Source organism: Varanus komodoensis, unplaced genomic scaffold (genome assembly GCF_004798865.1).
Source record: "Varanus komodoensis strain SLA01 unplaced genomic scaffold, ASM479886v1 scaffold50, whole genome shotgun sequence".
Classification (NCBI taxonomy): domain Eukaryota; kingdom Metazoa; phylum Chordata; class Lepidosauria; order Squamata; family Varanidae; genus Varanus; species Varanus komodoensis.
The window spans coordinates 2,485,412-2,502,474 of record NW_025336088.1 but is presented as its reverse complement, the minus strand read 5'-3'; the positions used below and the strand labels follow the sequence as shown (position 1 = coordinate 2,502,474).

Genomic DNA, 17,063 nt, shown 5'->3' with positions numbered 1-17,063 from the left:
ACTGTTCCACATCTATGCCATGCAAGGTTTATATGTCTGCCATAGTTGCATTGATTCCATGCCACAGTTTTCACAGGTCTTTGAATCTCTGCATCTTTATCACTTTGGGCTGGGTTTTTGTTCTCTTCTGTTGCTGTACTCCTTGGGTGCAACTGCAAACCACATCAAGACCTATGTGCCTGCCTGCTAGTGCTGCAGTACAATGTGGGGATGCAGCCCCACAAGAAGCCAGCAGTGCAAGTACAGAAAGCGGAGTGGGAGACAAATAGCGCCTTTCAGCCACAGAGAGGTTCTCCTACACAAACCCCACTGCAATGAACAGGCTCATTTCAATGGGTCTTGTGCAGAAGAACTCACAATGAATTGTGCCCCGTGCAGAGCTTCCTCTGCATATGTATCTATCTGCTGCCTGCCAATCTTCCTTTCCCACCTCTGTATATTAATGCTTAGTTTTTAAAAGGCAACATAACAGGCACATGACAGTCTATCATTTGGACCTGAGGACCTGGAAATGTCTCCCTAACCTCAGATGTTTAGATGCTGGTTCAGGGCACTCAGTGAAAGGGGAAATTGCATTCTGCATATGCTTGGTGGGACTGTGTTGCGGTCTTGTTACTTCACCTGTTCTGTGCCTCAGCCCTGAGATCAAAGAGTTAGCATATTTGCCTAAATAAGGCCCTTCACACACCCCACCTCATGAGGAAGAGTTGTCTCTCTCTCTCAGTCTCCGGTCCCCTGGCCTGCTGGCAGCCTCCCCGCCTCGCCACTTCCCCTTCCCTCTCATCGCCTGTTCGTCTCTCTTCCCATGGCCACTCTTTTGTCTAGATGCACGCATTTATCTATTCCCCTGTGCCCCTTCGCTGTCTGCCTCTGTCATTCTCCATTCCCCTTGTCTTCCTCTACCTCCCTATCTCTCACGCCTCTCCATTCTTAGCTTGGCCCGTCTATCAGCTGATGCGCCACACACAGTGACAGGAGACGCCAGCCTCATCCATATTAAATGCAACAGCAGGCTTCAAAAACAAAACAGGCCAACTCCAGCTGGTTTTGCCTGTGGACTGAGAGGTCAGAGGTCTTTTAAGACCAGCCCGAGGAACAAAAGGAATAGACCTCACCCTCAGCTGTCTAATTCACTCCCTCGGCTGCACACACGCTTTATTCAACCCAAATGTTAATTCACTTCGACAACTGTGAAGAAAGCCGCATCTTTCTGACCAGCATTGCAGAACAATAATTGTTGGGATTTCATATATATTATCCAGTGGCTTTTACAACAACCCTTTAAGGTAGGTAAGGTAGCATTTGTTCTGTTTCCTGATGGCACAGTGGGACTGAGAGAAAGCAGCTTGCTGAAGAACACCTGCTTGGTTATCATGGTCAAAGTGTGATCTCAGCCTACGAGCAGAGTCCTCCAGATTGTAGGTGGTGCTTTGAACGGCTAGGCAGTATCAACTCCCTGTGTGCATCCAATGCATGCAGCTAGCCATGGCCAGATTTTCGGCCATGTAGATGAAGCAACATGGAGCAGCAGGGAAGGAGGCCAGGTGCTGCCCCTTTCCCACCTCTCAGGGGCCACTTTGCTACCTCAGAGATGCAGCAAGCACACACCTTTCAGTGCTGATGGCGAGGCTGAGAGTGGTGTCCCAGGCCCAGCTCCTGCCCACAGAACCTCAGAGCCGGCAGTCCCAATAATCCTCCGCAGCCAGTAATGGAAGGTCGTAGGATTGCCCCCTAAAGAAATAAATTTACCAATTTGTGCAGGTCTTTTTTTCTGAGCCGTTCTAGGCACTTTCATCTTATTTATGTTCCTTCCAACATTTCACAAATAGAATTCTTGCAACTGTTAACATACAGAGGAAAAGTGCATACACATTTGTGGAGGGTTTTTTCCTGACATAATGAAGATAGAATAGAGAAAATCTGGGATCAATTGCAACTGGGAAATGTAGTGAATTAATTCATCCTGGTTTTCCTATATCTAAGGGCGCCAGATGCACTGACACTGCATGTGGTAAACATCATCCCTTGCGAGTCAAGAGTACCAGCAATTATAATTTCCACTCCAGAGTTACACATTTTTAAATATCTTCTAATTAAATAACTAAATGCTGTTGTATGGCTATTTGTAACTTTAATGTTTTCTGAAACTAAGAACTGTGAACAGAAAAAGTCTAACATCATTAGAAATGTTCCATTATAAATCTTTTCCCATCTAAATACACTTGGCATTACATTGCACTTCTGCTTGAACTATAATTGTGAGTGTTTCAGATAGTGTGTTTTTAATAACTTGTATGCACCCATTTCTGAAACACTGTCAACATCGTGTTTTCTGTTTTGTGATGTTAGAGAAGGTAGTAATTGTAGATAACAGAAACAAAGAGATTCTGCCAATAATAGTTTAGTGATTATTTGGTTTTAATATATTATTGTATTTTCATTAACAAATCAATATTGCAGTATAGACCATGGTTTTTTATCCAGATTTAGTTATACTTACACTGGACCATCTGAAATCAATGGGGACAATTTACCTCTCTCTGACTGATTTCAATGGGGCTACACTGGATCTAATTCAAGGCATACAGTGGATCGAAATATTGCATTAGACAAAACATTACAAAATTGCAGGTCCCGCATAAGAACTGAAGGAGCTCATTTCTTTCTGTACTTGTTCCAATGCAATTGTTTGAAGTAGTTATTATTTTAAAATGGTTTTAGTTATCGATCCAGGAAAAATCTTGCAATAATCTTGCTATATGCTTGCTCCTTGCTCAAGGCGGTTCTTATATTATCATTTACTGTAGATAGTTGCCACTTCACTGTAGAATAATCAGTACCGACTCAATGCCAGAGACAAACACCATTACCACACAAAAGGACAGAGCCTTTGGGAAAAATCATGTAGACCAAGGATATGCCAAAGGTAGGTTGGGATCGCCTGATAGATCTCGATATGATTTTAAAGAGGATTTCGGATTCCCAGCAGTTAAATAGCTGCAACAAAAGGACTTTTCCCAATTTCTGCATTCGGCTGCCGAGAGGGAGGAAAGCTGGGGTGGGTAACCAAGGAGGAAGGAAATTTTAAAATAAGAAAACTGCCAGGAGGCAGAGGAAAATTGCACCCAATCTCATCTCTTGGCCTGGCCAGCTCAAGAATGAACACTAGAAGTGGAGGACGGTTCACCACTTCAGTCTGCCCCCACCCCCAGTTTAGACTCCTCTGAAATTTAGTTGTATTGAATTATCATTGAAATCAATGGGATAAATTAGTAATGGTTTAAATACTATTGGTTTCACTGGGAACTAGATGCAACTAAATTACTCTGGATGCAACACATGTTTGGGATATTCTCTTTCTCCCACTGAACTTGACTCGCTATCCTATTAACTCCTGTGTTATCATCGCCATAAGCATGATATGGTTCTCTGGCCATATACTTATGATTTATCGGGATATGGGTTGGAACTTGATATATGCTAGGATGTGCTTCCTCCCTCACTGGTAGGGACAGAAACTGTGCTTATATATGCTTTTCTTTTGATCTTTGTTTAAAATGTATTTTTACATTTTTTTCCCTGTGCCTTTGTCTCATTTGTACATAAGCCATCTTGAAAACCAAATGGCAGAAAGGAGAGTGGGAGCAATTTTAGATGAAGAATATCCCTCTCAGAAGCTCCTTGAAGATTTTTCAGAGCTCCCAAAAGTCCTCCTCAGAGTTCTTCGCTGTTCGTTGTGAATACCCATGACTTAAATCGAAATCATCTGAATATTTGGCAGGGGTTCCTTACTGGTATTTGCCCTCCATTGATAATTTGAGGGCCAGGGATACGTGGTGCTCAAACAGTGAGACCCCAGTGTACCCCACCTGCCCATCACAATCACAGACTCACCAGAAAAGGTGCTCTTCTCCTAGCCGCAGTCTCTGCTCATTCCATAGGGGAGCCGGAATAGGACTGCTGAGCTGCCATATTGGGCTGAGTTGGTTAAACATTCAAAAGGCATCATTCAAAAGGTAGTGCTTTTAGAGGAGGCCAGTCACTCCTCCACCAGTGGCACTCCTTGTCCATTGCCACTTCTATTCAGAGCTTTACAGGAGCTGCATGGTGATGAACTTGTTTTGAGCTGGGGTTCAGCACCAAGGATAGCTCCTGGGATGCTCAGAATAGCCGTTGCAATAGCTAAGGAACCCCACTGACTCTTGGTATCAGTGGCTGGCATTGTTTGACATCCCAGCAACCTCTGTTTCTTTGCCTCCCCGCTTCCCCTTTCCAGCTCTCTGTGGTCCCTTTCACAGCCTCAGAGAAGCAGCCAGTGGGGTTCTTTCCATACTGGCTCTGGAGGAGCAGGGTGGGATTGCAGCTGATTCCCAGGTTCAAGGTTGGAGCTCTGTTTCCAGCCTAGATCTGAGAATCCAACAGGTCCTATGGCCCCCTATACACTATCTAGGGCCCATAAAATTGCTCTCTGTAAGGGTGCAGTTCTAGGCAGATGTCTAGGCAGAAAAAGTGACCTAAAACTGCCAGCGTTCGCTGGACATCAATTCCCTTGTTCTGCCAAAACATGCGTAGGATTGCGCCCTAAGAGATTTAATATTTGACACAAACCAAAATCAGAAGCACAAGAGGTGCAAACATGAGTAAAGCACTCCTCATAATGATTTTTCATTTTTTGTAAAACTTCAGCCCTGCCTTCTAGACAAGTGGCTGTGTTGCTTTGCTGCTACAAAAGCAACAAATAACTTATTAGATCTTAATGATGGACAGAAGTATTTTGGGGCTGACTGTTGTAGGGGCACATGGCCAGGACCAGCCTAGGTATGATGGGACAGCCACGTGTATTTCATGCATTCACCTTTTTCATGTATAAAGATGGGCAGTGCTGGCTTCGGTTTTTTGAGACTCCATGTGCAGGACACCCACAGGGTCCCCCCTCAGTTATTTCCTTCTCCCTGACATTGCCAAAAGTTGCTCTTTGCTCCTCAATTCTCTGCCACCATGACTGCCACTTGCTGTCATGAAGGCGGAGGCCAGAGAGCAAGATGGGTGGCAACCCCTCTCACTCCTAACCTTGTCTGGGCAAGAGCGAGAAGCAGGTTGCAACAATGAGGAGGAGGAGCTCCTCCAGGGGATCTTCTCGGTGGGCCCCTGCTGCACTGTGGGCCCTTATTTATTTATTTATTTATTAAAACATTTTTAATTTATTAAACATTTATTAAACATTTTTATTAAATTTATTAAACATTTTAATTTATTAAAACATTTTTAATTTATTAAAACATTTTTAAACATTTTAATATTTATTAAAACATTTTTCGCAAGGGCCCTGCCATGCTGACCGCTGACACCAGCCCAGAAGCTGCAAGCAGGGTGCTTCTTCCGTACACAGAAATGAGCGTGCTGCAGAAGTGAGTGCAACCTGCCCCCGTGCAACCCAAGCAACCCTTTCCCTGCACAACTTGCCTCTTGTGCTGGAGCAGGACTGGGCAGGGGAGGGGATACTCCAGAGCAGCAGGGAGCAGTAGGTGAGGCAGAGGAGGAGCAGATTCAATTTCCTTCCCCTGTGCATTCCTTTTTATTGTAAGAAGATTCCCCCCACCCCATCTCACGCACACACGTTCCCGCTTCATATCCGGACAGAGTAAGCATGCAAGGCTTTTCTGTCATATCTAGTCTCTTTCTCAGCTCCTTGAAGAAGGGCAGACATCAGGGGGCTCCCTGTGAATCTGCTCCCCTTCGCCCCCATTGTGATCTGCTTGTTCACCTACCTTTTGATCTGGCCCAGACCATGGCAGTAGGGAGAAGAAGGAACAGAAGACACCGTTCTCTGCTTGCACTCTGCTTATACATCCTGACCTGGACAGAACTGTCTAAGAAGCTTCAGGAACCCACCTCCTGCTGGATGAACATGAGCCTGAGATTTTTCTTCAGCCCTCGGCTATGCCTGGAGAATTTAAAAAATGGTTTACTTCCCAGCTGGAGCTGAGCAGCATGGCTGGACCTCCAAATGTCCCTCCGCATGTAAGACCAGTCTGGCACTGATTGATGTTAAATGTCACAGCAGCTCTGGCATCTTGGGAATGGGATTGTGGCCAGCCAGGCTGTGGATGCAATCCAGACAAGGCACCTGAGTGAAGTTTGCAGGGATGGGAGGAGGAGGAGCAGATGAAAACGCAGGTTTGACAGGCACACTGCTGATGGTCACAGGGAGAAAAGGGGTCCATAGAGAAGAACAGAGTGCAAAGCCAAGATCTCACCAGCTGCTTTCAGTCTCTGTGCCTCCTACCAAGTTATTTCCGTAGCTGGAAGGTCTACCCATGGCCCATCACCTTGCCAAGCCCTGCTGGACCACAAAATCTGTTTGTAAAATGACTGCAACGGTTCCCTTCTGGAGTTTCTAAAAGTGTGTGAAACATCTCACAAATGGCACAGGGAGCCATTAACCCAGGGAAGCTTGCCAGGTGGATACAGCCACCATGGCTAGTACCAGTGGTACCAGTGTGCAAAGTGGGGTGACCCCCTTAGACAGGTGTGGCACAGACGGTTTGTATGACTTAACAACCCACTATGGCTTATGAGCCCCACTGGATTAGTGCCTTCTGCAAGCCTACAGTGGGTTTCTCAAGATAGTTCAAGCTTGGGTTACAAGCGACGAGCCTTCCTTGTGACTGGATTGTTTCACCTGTGCTGGGTTCTTGTGTCATCCCAAAATTGGACAACAAGACCCATCATGGTGGAGCCCCATCTGCACTTGAGCAGCAAGATTGGTTTGCAACTGTGACACCTGGAGGCAGCTGGCAGCTGGCAAATCCTTGTAAAGTGAGGATTTACTTACCTACACCTGGGGGGGGGGCAGGGGGGGGGGGGGAGAATGAAGGCCCCTGCTGGACTTTTCTAGCAGGCACCTCCCCTGCCTGCTACACCCCCCCAATAACCAATTGCCACTTCTGCATAATGTGGCAGAAGTCGGGGAAGAGTGATGTCCACCCCCCCAATAACCAATTGCCACTGCTGTCATCCACAGTTGCTCAAAGGCAATAAGAAAAAGTTGAAAAATAATTTTTGCAAATATTATTTATTATTAAATATTATTGATATTATTAATATTAAATATTATTGCATGTAATATTAACAAAAATTAGGGGGCAATTAAAAAATAGGTAGCAACCACAGATAGCCCATCCAAGTTAACTCTGGGGCAGCTTGGAGGACTGCTCAGAACTGTCAAAAGGGGAATTGCAGAAACTGGCTTGACAGTCAATGTTTCCAATCTGAGGGGGGAACTATCAGTGTCTAGGGAGCAGCAGCAAACCTGAAAGGGCTCCTGGCAGGGATGGAGGAGTCCGATTCTCTTGTGGGGTTCCCTGGGTTGCCTAAGGAAGGGCCAGTGCGAGGAATGGGGTTGCACTATCCTCCGTGTGCCCATTGTAGTGCGCCTTATTGCATCATGCAGCCCTGCCCAGCAGCAGCCCCGTTTCCCTCCTCCTGGCCCTTTCCTGAGCCAGTGAGCAGGAAACTGCAAACCCAGCCAGGCCACACAGATTTTGACAGGCGCTGCCTATCAAGCATATCTGCAGACCAAATGGGCATGAGATCTGCTTTGTTAAAAAGGCTGAGATTCTCAGGCAGGTGAACTCCGCGCCCGCACCCACACGCTCGGCCTTTTCTGCACCCCTGCAGGACAGCCACAAACACTCACTGGCGAAGAATGGCAGAGGGTTCGAAAGCACACTTGGCAGGTGTGTCCTGCTGGGCTGTTCTTTGGAACGCCATGCAGTCGTTTTAGGCCAGTACATTATGGTGGGTGAATTGTGCCAGGCTAGCCCTGTTCTCTGCGGCTGCCATCTACGTGCCCTCTTTGCCCAGTCCTTGGACTCAGCATTTCCCCTTCCCCATAACTGTGACGGTTTGCACAAGGTAGTGTGGCTTTCAGCAAAGAACCGCCTAATGGCCCATTAGACCCTCCCCTGTACCAGGGACCCAAGCCTAGGAAAAGAGCATGACTCACCTCTGTCTTGTATTTCTGCATGTCATTCAGCACTTAAGGATGAAAAGATGGTGACCTTATTTGGGTGTGTTGCTAAGCGTACAACAGGTTGAAGCTCACTCCCCCTACCCTGGACCTCCATTTAGCTTAAAAGCAAACGCAACTTTCTTCTATGCTAAGAGTCATAGCAAATCCTTCCTCTTGCTTTCGCTATCATTGCCTTCTGATCTGCTATTCCAGATTGGTGTATTGTGTATATTACTATCACCACCACCACCACCTTTATGCCCTGCCTTTTTTCCTTTTACAAGGAACCGAGCACAGCTTATACAACCCTATTCCTCCCCATTTTTTCTGCACAACAACCCTCTGAGGCAGGTTAGGCTGAGAATCAGTGACTGGCCCAAAGCTGGATCTCCCAAGTTCAGTGCTCAAGCCAATTCTTCTCCCTGAGCCAGGTTTTCCAAATAACCTCCTTACACCCATTCTTATATCAGAAATGTGGATCCTTTTTTTCTTTTCTGTTACGATTATATCAACTGTAGGAATTGTGGCTCTTTTTCAGGGGGCATAAGCTCCTCTTTGAACAGCTGTTGCAGTTTGCCAGAAGAAGGGGTGGAGTAGAAAGGAAGGAGGGGAACAGGGTGTTCTGGTGCTCATCGCAAGGTCATTGGTGCAGACAATGGCTCATTTCCTTCCCACACACTCATCCTCCTTTAAACACACACACACATCTCAACAGAGTGAGGATAATTTATGGCTTTCTTCCCCCACAATTAAAAAAAATACTTTTGGCTGCTCATCCCATCCGCCTGATGACTTCACCCCACCTATTCATATTCTACCCACCACTTTTACTCATACAGCTAACACCATCTCTACGTATTAATTGTGCCAGACGTATGTTATTCTAGGCATATCTCTCTCTCTCACACACACACACACCCTTATTCATCCTTTCTCTGACCTTCATCCCTGAATCTCACAGATGTAGCCACAATCCCCAAGGGAAATTCTTACTAGCTTTGCTGTGGCGCAGCACCAACAGGAATGAAAGACACCAAGGGCGGAGGTTAAGCAATGTCAGAGCTTCTGTGTAATTCTCCTTTCAACATAACTGACCCCTAGTTTTTCTAATTTCTCTGAGACCTACTCTTACATGCACACCAATAACTTCAGTAGCACACTGTTACAGTAACACACATCTCAAAAGCAATACCTGGGAGCAATTCCTTTAGTAGGACAACTGAATGATCACAGAATCATATACAAAGCTTCCTAGTTCCCCATAACCCTTTAACAGGCAAGTTCAAGCCTCTTTTCTTTTTCTTTGTTTACCGTCTTCTCAATGAAAATTCTAGAGAACTCGAAAGCTTGGACAATGTTTTGTGACTTCTGGGATGGCTTAATAAAGGTTTTTGCCCTAGTATGTACCTAGAGTGCAATCTCATGCAGGTTTGGACAAAAAATCCTACAATTCCCAGCATATTCCAGCTTGTTATACTGGGAATTGTAGGATTTGTTCTGTTGAACCATGCATACAATTGCACCCTTCGTAACCTTCCTGCTGCTGGCTTTCTACACTGTGTAATCAGCTGCAGGATGCAAGGAATGGCCTGGGATCCCATAATGCTGTCACATGGTTAGCAGCTGAATCCATCCATGCCTGGATGGGAGAGTGCCTGAAAACCCTCAGATATATCCTGAGACCCACCCCACCTCCGAAAATATAGGTTACAAGCGTGAATGGTTCCAGGAATGGATGCAGGCTCCCTTTTGTATGCTGGATTAGGCCCCCTTTTGTATGCTGTAAGAGGAGGGCCTCAACAGAAACAAACTTTTTACAGGTGTAAAAATGAAGGAGGATAGGAACAGCAGGTGCTAAAAGTGGGAGTTGACAGAATTGTTAGTGTGATTAAGAGAACTGCTAAAACGTATTTGGATGCAGAAATGATTTGGAGTGACTGGACTGCCATTGCAGATTTATCATGTCCTGCTTGAATGCTTGCTTCCATGTTACCATCACACTTGCTCAAACTATGTTGGTTAAATGAAAAGATTACAAACCAGAATTCAGTGGGAATATGGTTTCGGCTACTATTTTAAGGCCGCTGCAATCTCATTTGACGGGGATGTGGGGGAGGGTTATTATGTGTTTATTTCTAAACATTTTTTGCACTTTTGCAAACCTCGGCATTTCCCTTAGCCTGTTGCTGTCTCCCTCTTGCGTATTGCTGGTGCTGATTTGGCTCCATTAGGAAGCACACAGGATGACAGAGTTTGCTATTAGAAGGTATATGCGCACAGCAGGCTTCAATGCTTTCCCCTCCAAGGAAAATGACCCTTTAAAATGATCAGTGTTATGTATTAATTAGATTTATAATCAGTCAAACACTAACTACTAGTAATTCTTGCCGACACTAACAGTCTTGAAATAGCCTGTTGAGCACAATGCATGCACAATGTGAGTCACACTGCCTTAACTGCATTGTGGTTGGGCCCCGACAGCCTTCCCCAGCCTGATACTCTCCAGGTGTTTCAGGCTGCAGCTCTCAGCATTCCTGCCAATGGGTCATACCAGGAGGACACTGCCATAGGCCGTGCTTTGGGAGGCCGCCTTTAAAGCAGGGTTCATAGAATCACGGGATCATAGAACTGGCAGAGGCCAGAAGGACATCAGGCCCAACCCCCTGCTGTGACAGGCCACTGCGTTACGCCATCCCACTCTGATGGCTGTCCAGATGCTTTATGAATGTTTGCGGTGGGGAAGAGCCTACAACTTCCCCAGGTCTGAGGAAATTCTCTGTGGTGTCTAGTCTAAATCTGGTTTCTTTTAACTTAAGTCTGTTCTTCTGTGTCCTGCACTCCGGGGTGAACAAGCAGAGATCTTGTCCTTCCTCTTTGTGACAGCTTTTCAGGTACTTGTAGAGAGCTATCATATCCCAGCTCAGTCTTCTCTTCTTGAGGCCGAACATGCCTGGTTCTCTCAATCTTTCTTCACTGTCCCTGAATCATCCTTGTTGCCCGCCTTTGTACCCTTTCTAGCCTTTCTGCATCTTTTCAAAACTTAGGTGCCCAGAACTGGGTTATCAAATATCTTTCAGCCCAAGGGCTGAATTTAATTTCAGAGGAACCTTTAGAGCAACATTCGGTGGCCGGCGAGGGCCGGAGGCTGGTACCCCAGGTGCCCGCCCATGTTAGCTTAAAGCCCTTTCTGTGAGCCATCAAGCCCTAGGAGAGACTCTTCAACCTTTTAGGAAGAAGAAGGAGAACTGCACAAAGAGGGGCTTATGGGGGAGGGAGCCTTCCCAGGAGGCCCGGGGCTGTCTCTGCTTCAACACATGCCCAGGCACTGAGCTACTGTGCAAAGTTGCACCCACAGGTTTAAGAAGGGCCAGTTATTCAGAAAATATTACTCAGTCATATCCAGTTCCCTGCCTGTTCCCAAGCTGAATTCAAACTGTTATCTTTAAAATTCTAAGAGCTTAGGATTTTCCTCCTATAGAAGCCTTCCTGGTTGCTTGGGTCACTGTGGAAGGGTTCTCTGTAGAGAGAAGGGTTGAACGTGGCCTCTTGAGTCCAAGAAGTTGCCCATCCTGGGTCTGGGTCATGGGGATAAGGGGTGTGTGTCACAGCCTTCACAGAAAGGGTAGAATTTGAAGAGATGAAGGAAGTCAAGCTGCTGGCTTCATTACACAGGGGCACAGGGGTGTATCTGGATAGGGAGGCATGAGGGGCCAAGACCACGGAGGACTCTGCAAGTAAGGACACAGAGCTTGTGCTGGGTCTGGAAGCCAGTGTGGGGTTGTCAGGAGGCGTGGGGGTTTGAGGGCAAGAGCATCGACTGTGAGGAGAGACTGAAGGAACAGGGCATGTTTAGCTTTGAGAAGAGAAGACTGAGGGGGGACATGGTATCCCTCTATAAGTACCTCAAAGGCTGTCTCGAAGAGAAAGGTCAAGATCCTACACTTTGCTGATAGCAGAGTGTAGGACACCGAATAATCAAGTCAAGCTGCAACAACCCAGATTCAGGCTGGACATCAGGAAAAGCTTCCACACTGTCAGAGCAATGCAACAGTGGAACCAGCTACCTAGAGAAGTGATGGGCTCTCCCACACTAGAGACATTTAGAAAGAAACTGAGTGTGATGGTGTAACTTGGTGTCCTGCATCAGCAGAGGCTGGCCCTCATGGCCCTCATGGCCCCTTCCAACTCTACTGTTCTGTAACTCTACGATTCTCTGACTATTTTGGCATGAGTGCTGTAACAAGTTGCCACATTAGCAAGGGGCACCTGTGATGATCCCAGGCAGTGTATCAGGCAGGTGCTGGGAACAAACTCTGGGTGGCCACTGCCAGAAGCTGGATGCTGCCTTCCTTCTGAGCTTCTGTGCAAGATGCTGTCCTATTTCGTTCTGCAAAGTGCAGAACGGAAAAGCCGATTGCTGATCCCCACTCTTGCACCCAGGGGGACAAACACTGCCTGCTGTGTGATCCTGTTTCTTCGCGTGAGAAATTGGGAAAGTTCTGGGTTTGACCTCCTGCATAAATCCGAGACAGCTTCATCATTCCTGTCTAACTTTTCAGCGTGGGCCCACCCCTCCCTCCTTTCTCCTCCCCTTCTGGCTGAAAAATGCCAATGGGAGAGTAGTTTCCTGCGTTCCTCATTAGCATATCAAAAAGAAAAGGCGAGGTTAATGAACCACTCGTAAAGGGATTATATACGAGTATATAAATATATATATCCTCTGCCCTCACACATACACACACAGACACGCACACGGGAGGAGCCAAGTCGCTCCTGAAATCAAAACTTGGAGGAAGCGGGCAGGGGAGAGGAAATCCACACGCTCTGCTCCATTTCTGTCGCACAGCTCGTGGGAAGCCACAACAAAACTACGCGGGGTGGCGAAGGCTCTTGCTGGGGTTTGCGTAAAAGGCAGGTCGAGGGTGCCGCTTCTCCCTCGGCGGAGTTAGTGAGACTCGGGTCTATTGCGTGTCGTCGCTGTTTCGACGAACTGGGCCGTTTTTTCTCCCCTGAAGTGGGAAGAGACCCCCAAATAAATCTAACTGGGAGATTAAGATTAAGCGAGCGGGAGAAGACTTAGGCTTCCAGCCCAGGGGAGGAAAGCGCCGGCTTTGTTTCCAGGCAGGAGCGGTGGGGCGAGAGGCGATCCAGAACCACCCGAGAAGTGCAGCTCGCCCATTCCGTCTCCGGATCCCCAGCTCGGAATTGCCCAGGGCTCGCCATGACCGAAATAACGGAGAAAGAAAACGAGCCCCAGCACAACTCGGATGCTGCCCAGCAGACTCCGGGAACCGTGTCGAGCCTCCAGGAAACGAAGGTAACCATCGCCGCGTCCTCCCTTTCCTGCGAAACGGTGCACGGCTCGGCACACTTTCTGCCACCGCCGTTTCTTTCGCTGGAGCGATCCCGCTCCTCGTTGCCGGCGCCCGGGACCGAGCGAGCGGGCAATACGAGGCTTGCGGGGCTGAAGCAAGCCGTGGCCTCCACGCCACCCACCCGCACCGCCTGGGCTCGAGCGAGCCTCCTCCAGGCGCTCGCGTCCGCCCGCTTCTCCCCTCCGCGCCCCTCTCCGCGCCAGCCAAGCGCCTCGCCCCTTCCCTCCCACCCGCTGCAGCAGTGCGCCCGGAGCCGTGTGCCGAAGGCGCTCCGCTCGCGCTGCATCGGGCCGGTGGCTACCGCAGTCTCCGCGCGGAGCGAGCCCCCGGCCCCCGCGCCCGCGCCCGCGGTGCCTCTCCCGCGGCACCTGCGCTCCGGGCTGCCCGCCGCGCCGGATCGGCGGGGGAGCTGCGCTAGGATCGGGAAAGCGGGAGTCGCCCTCGATGAACTAGTCGAGAGGCTGCTTGTCGCTAGCGGGTTGCCCGGCCGGGATGTTGGCTGGCGTGCGCGCGCGCGCGAGCGGGCGAGCAGGCGCGCGCGCGCGTCTGTGTTTACGCTTGACATTTAAGTAAGGGACAGCTTATGTAAAAGTCTACGTGGGATAGGTATTTATATGTCGAACGATATGCATTTATCATAAATCAAAGGACCCATCACAGGTCAGCAAGAGTGCATTCCTTCTGTATACGTTGCACCGCTTCGTGCATGCGATTTGGGCTTTGCAATCCTCGTTCTCAATAGATGCAGCCTTGTAAATGGATGGCGGGTTTCTACTGCTTTTCTTCCCTCAACTCCCATCACCCTTCATCCCAGGTGACCTCAGCCACGGAAGGGGCAAGTGGCTTGTTTATGCATAAAATCTGGCAGTACATGCCTGTCTATGCAAGTCTAGGGAATTAGGTGCCACAATGCCAGGTCTTGGGTGCAAACGTAAATATTGCAGGAGACTCGATAAAGATTAAAGGACGTTGCTACCACCTCCATGTGCTTTTGTGAGCTCGAGGGGAAAGGCATTCCAAAAGGTTACTAGAGTGGAAAGCATAATAACATTTTAATTGGTGGGGGGGGAGGGTTGGAAACCAGCAATTTCGCCTGGTGGGTCTGTGTGTCTCACTGCAGCAGTGTGACTTCTTAGCACATGCTTTAATTGCAGCATTGCTGTTATAATAGTTGTGTTCTTTAGCAGAGAAAGCCCCAAGGCAAGGGAGCATAAGGATGGGGGCGCAGCGTATTCCGCTAAATGTAGATTTTTTTAAAGGAATAAATTGCCCTGCTGTGCCAGTGCTCCATCTGAGCAGCAAGGCTACTGGATGTTTCTTAGAAGCCTGCAAAGCGAGGCATTTAAGTGGTGACAATGGCCTTGTTCAGAGAAATAAATCCTGCCTCTTCACATGCTGGCTTCATTAGCTTTCCTAGCTAACAGGTCCATCCATAAAAGGTGTGCATGAGGTTGCTAGTTTTCACTAACACTGAAAAGGCTCTGGATCAGGCATTCAGTGCTCACATGTCACATAACAAGAAGTGGTGTCTGGTGTTTACTGGCCTGACGGTTGTTTGCTCAGTTCTGGCAGGCAAATTCTCTATGTCAGCCTCACCTACCTGGTGCCCTCCAGGTGTGCTGGACTACAAGCCCCAGCTGGCATGCCATTGATGGAAGTGATCCAGTCTATCTAAAAGTCACCCTGTTGGAAGAAGCAGCTCTTTTTTTCCTCTATTGGATTTAGTGTAAAAATGCGTTCAGCGCATGGCCAGAGATCTGCTTCTTTCTTTCTTACTGGATTCCTGAACACTGATATTGAAGATAGATTTTTGCTACACTCTGGGGCATGGTGATTCAAACAAGCCCCACATCTGCCCTATCCATAAGGGACAATCTGGTGCCACGTTCAGAATTACAAAGATGGGCCCTGTTGATGTAAAACTGCAAATGCAGTCAAGAATCCCCTGCAGTTTCTGTCCAAATTTGGCCTATGACGTAAGAAATAAGAAGGAAGCGTAAACAAAAAAAGCTCTGATAATGGGAACTCCACCCACACACCAATTTGATGCTCATATATGCATGAGCTAAGGAGGTGAGTCCGGGCTGGATTTTCTGCCTACTTTGATGTCAGTATCTCTGCTGATGTCAACACAATGAAGCTGGCAGTTCATCACTCTGGAATCGTAAGTGGTTTGAAAATCAAGGGGGAAGAGATGTTGCAATTCTGATCCTGCCGTTTCCATTTCCGCCAAGTGCGTGTTATAGCCAACACAGCTTGTCTCACACAAACAGAACAAACATGTCACTACTTTACTCTGCAGTTTGCTCCCCAGGCAGTAACATCCACACATGTGTTTGTGGGGAGAGAGATGCAGCGTTCTGCAGGTTTGCGGGTGGGTGGGGTGCTCACAGACGGCTCTAAAGCCCATGCACTGGGGGTGACTATCATTCCTTTGCAGTGTTCATCCTTTCTCCTTCACTTGCAAAGCCGTATCATGCTCCCTGCCTCCTCTGTGACAAAGCCTGCAAGATGAGTTCCACGGTTGCTTCCCTGTTTGCAATACAGCTCCAGGTGCACTGGACTACCATTCCCATGATCCCCAGCCCACTGAATGTATGAGCTACCATCCCTAGGGAAGTGTTGTGTTGGACCTGACATTGGATAATATGAAAACTCTGTCTGTGGTGACTGATCTGTGGAAATTCATCCACACATGCAATTTGTCACTTGATTCCATCAAAGAAGCATGTGTGTGAACCAGCCCTGAGATACCTTATAGACTTACAAGTGAACGGTTTGTGTGTTCTCTAGTTACATGCTTTACAGAGTCCCAGATGGCTTTGGCAAATCCAGTTTGCTGCCACCTCATGTGTGAAATGCAGAACCAGCCGGAGAGATTCTTGCAGCCTTGAGCAGCGCAGTCAAACAGATGTGCCACAGGTTGCCTTGACATTTAGCTGGCATCCAAACAAATATGACTGTCCTGAGCAGCTATTGAGAAACTTTTGCCTATGGCTGGCTCTAAAAACAGCTTGAAGCTGCCCAGGCTGTTCTGCTAAACTAACCCCAAGGCGTCCTGCTCCGTTGCACGAAGTAGCGCTGGCAGAAAGGGCATCCGCTGTATAATGTCCATGACTGGGCTTGCACATGCTTAGCAGGTGGCTTAGCATGTCGTGTGAATCTGGCGTGCTTTCCATGGGGTGGCTTCTTGTGTCTTGCTGCACAGTTGCTTGGCAAGAGTGCACAAGACTCTTGCAGTTCTAAAAGTGGCTCTGGGCAAGTGCCGATGGCAGCCACCGCAAAGTGCCCGAGCAGCACCTGAACATTGACCCGGTTTGATTCGGACTGGCTGTGGCTTTGCATATTGTCTAAAACAAGGATGGTTTTGTCAGGGTACTGTAAGGTTGGCGTATAAGCCATCGTGAAAAGCCATGGTCTATTGTACAGTATTTTGCCTCCAGCTTCACATGGCGTCTGAACCTGGCTTGATGCTCTGGCCAAGCAGCTCTGGATAAGCACTAATACAAGCTACCATGAAGTGCCCAGGCAGCCACCAAAAGGGCTGGTGGCTACAGCAGCACGGGGCGAGCTGCACTCCGCTTGGTCTCACTTCTCCGTCTGGTGCCATGGCTTGTCACTGCTCTGCTCAGCAGGGTGACCATGTTTAGCTGGGCCTGGAGGGCATCCGCTCG

General features: G+C 48.1%; 1 protein-coding gene across 1 annotated transcript in view; it reads left to right on the top strand.

Annotated features, from left to right (window-relative positions):
* Positions 1-13,062: 13,062 nt before the first annotated feature.
* STAC2 (SH3 and cysteine rich domain 2) overlaps positions 13,063-17,063 on the top strand; it is a 31,318-nt gene continuing 27,317 nt past the window's right edge. The window contains exon 1 of the mRNA XM_044447098.1: positions 13,063-13,331. Within this exon, the coding sequence (XP_044303033.1) occupies positions 13,236-13,331 (96 nt within the window). The 5' untranslated portion in view covers positions 13,063-13,235. The remainder of the gene's footprint in view (positions 13,332-17,063) is intronic.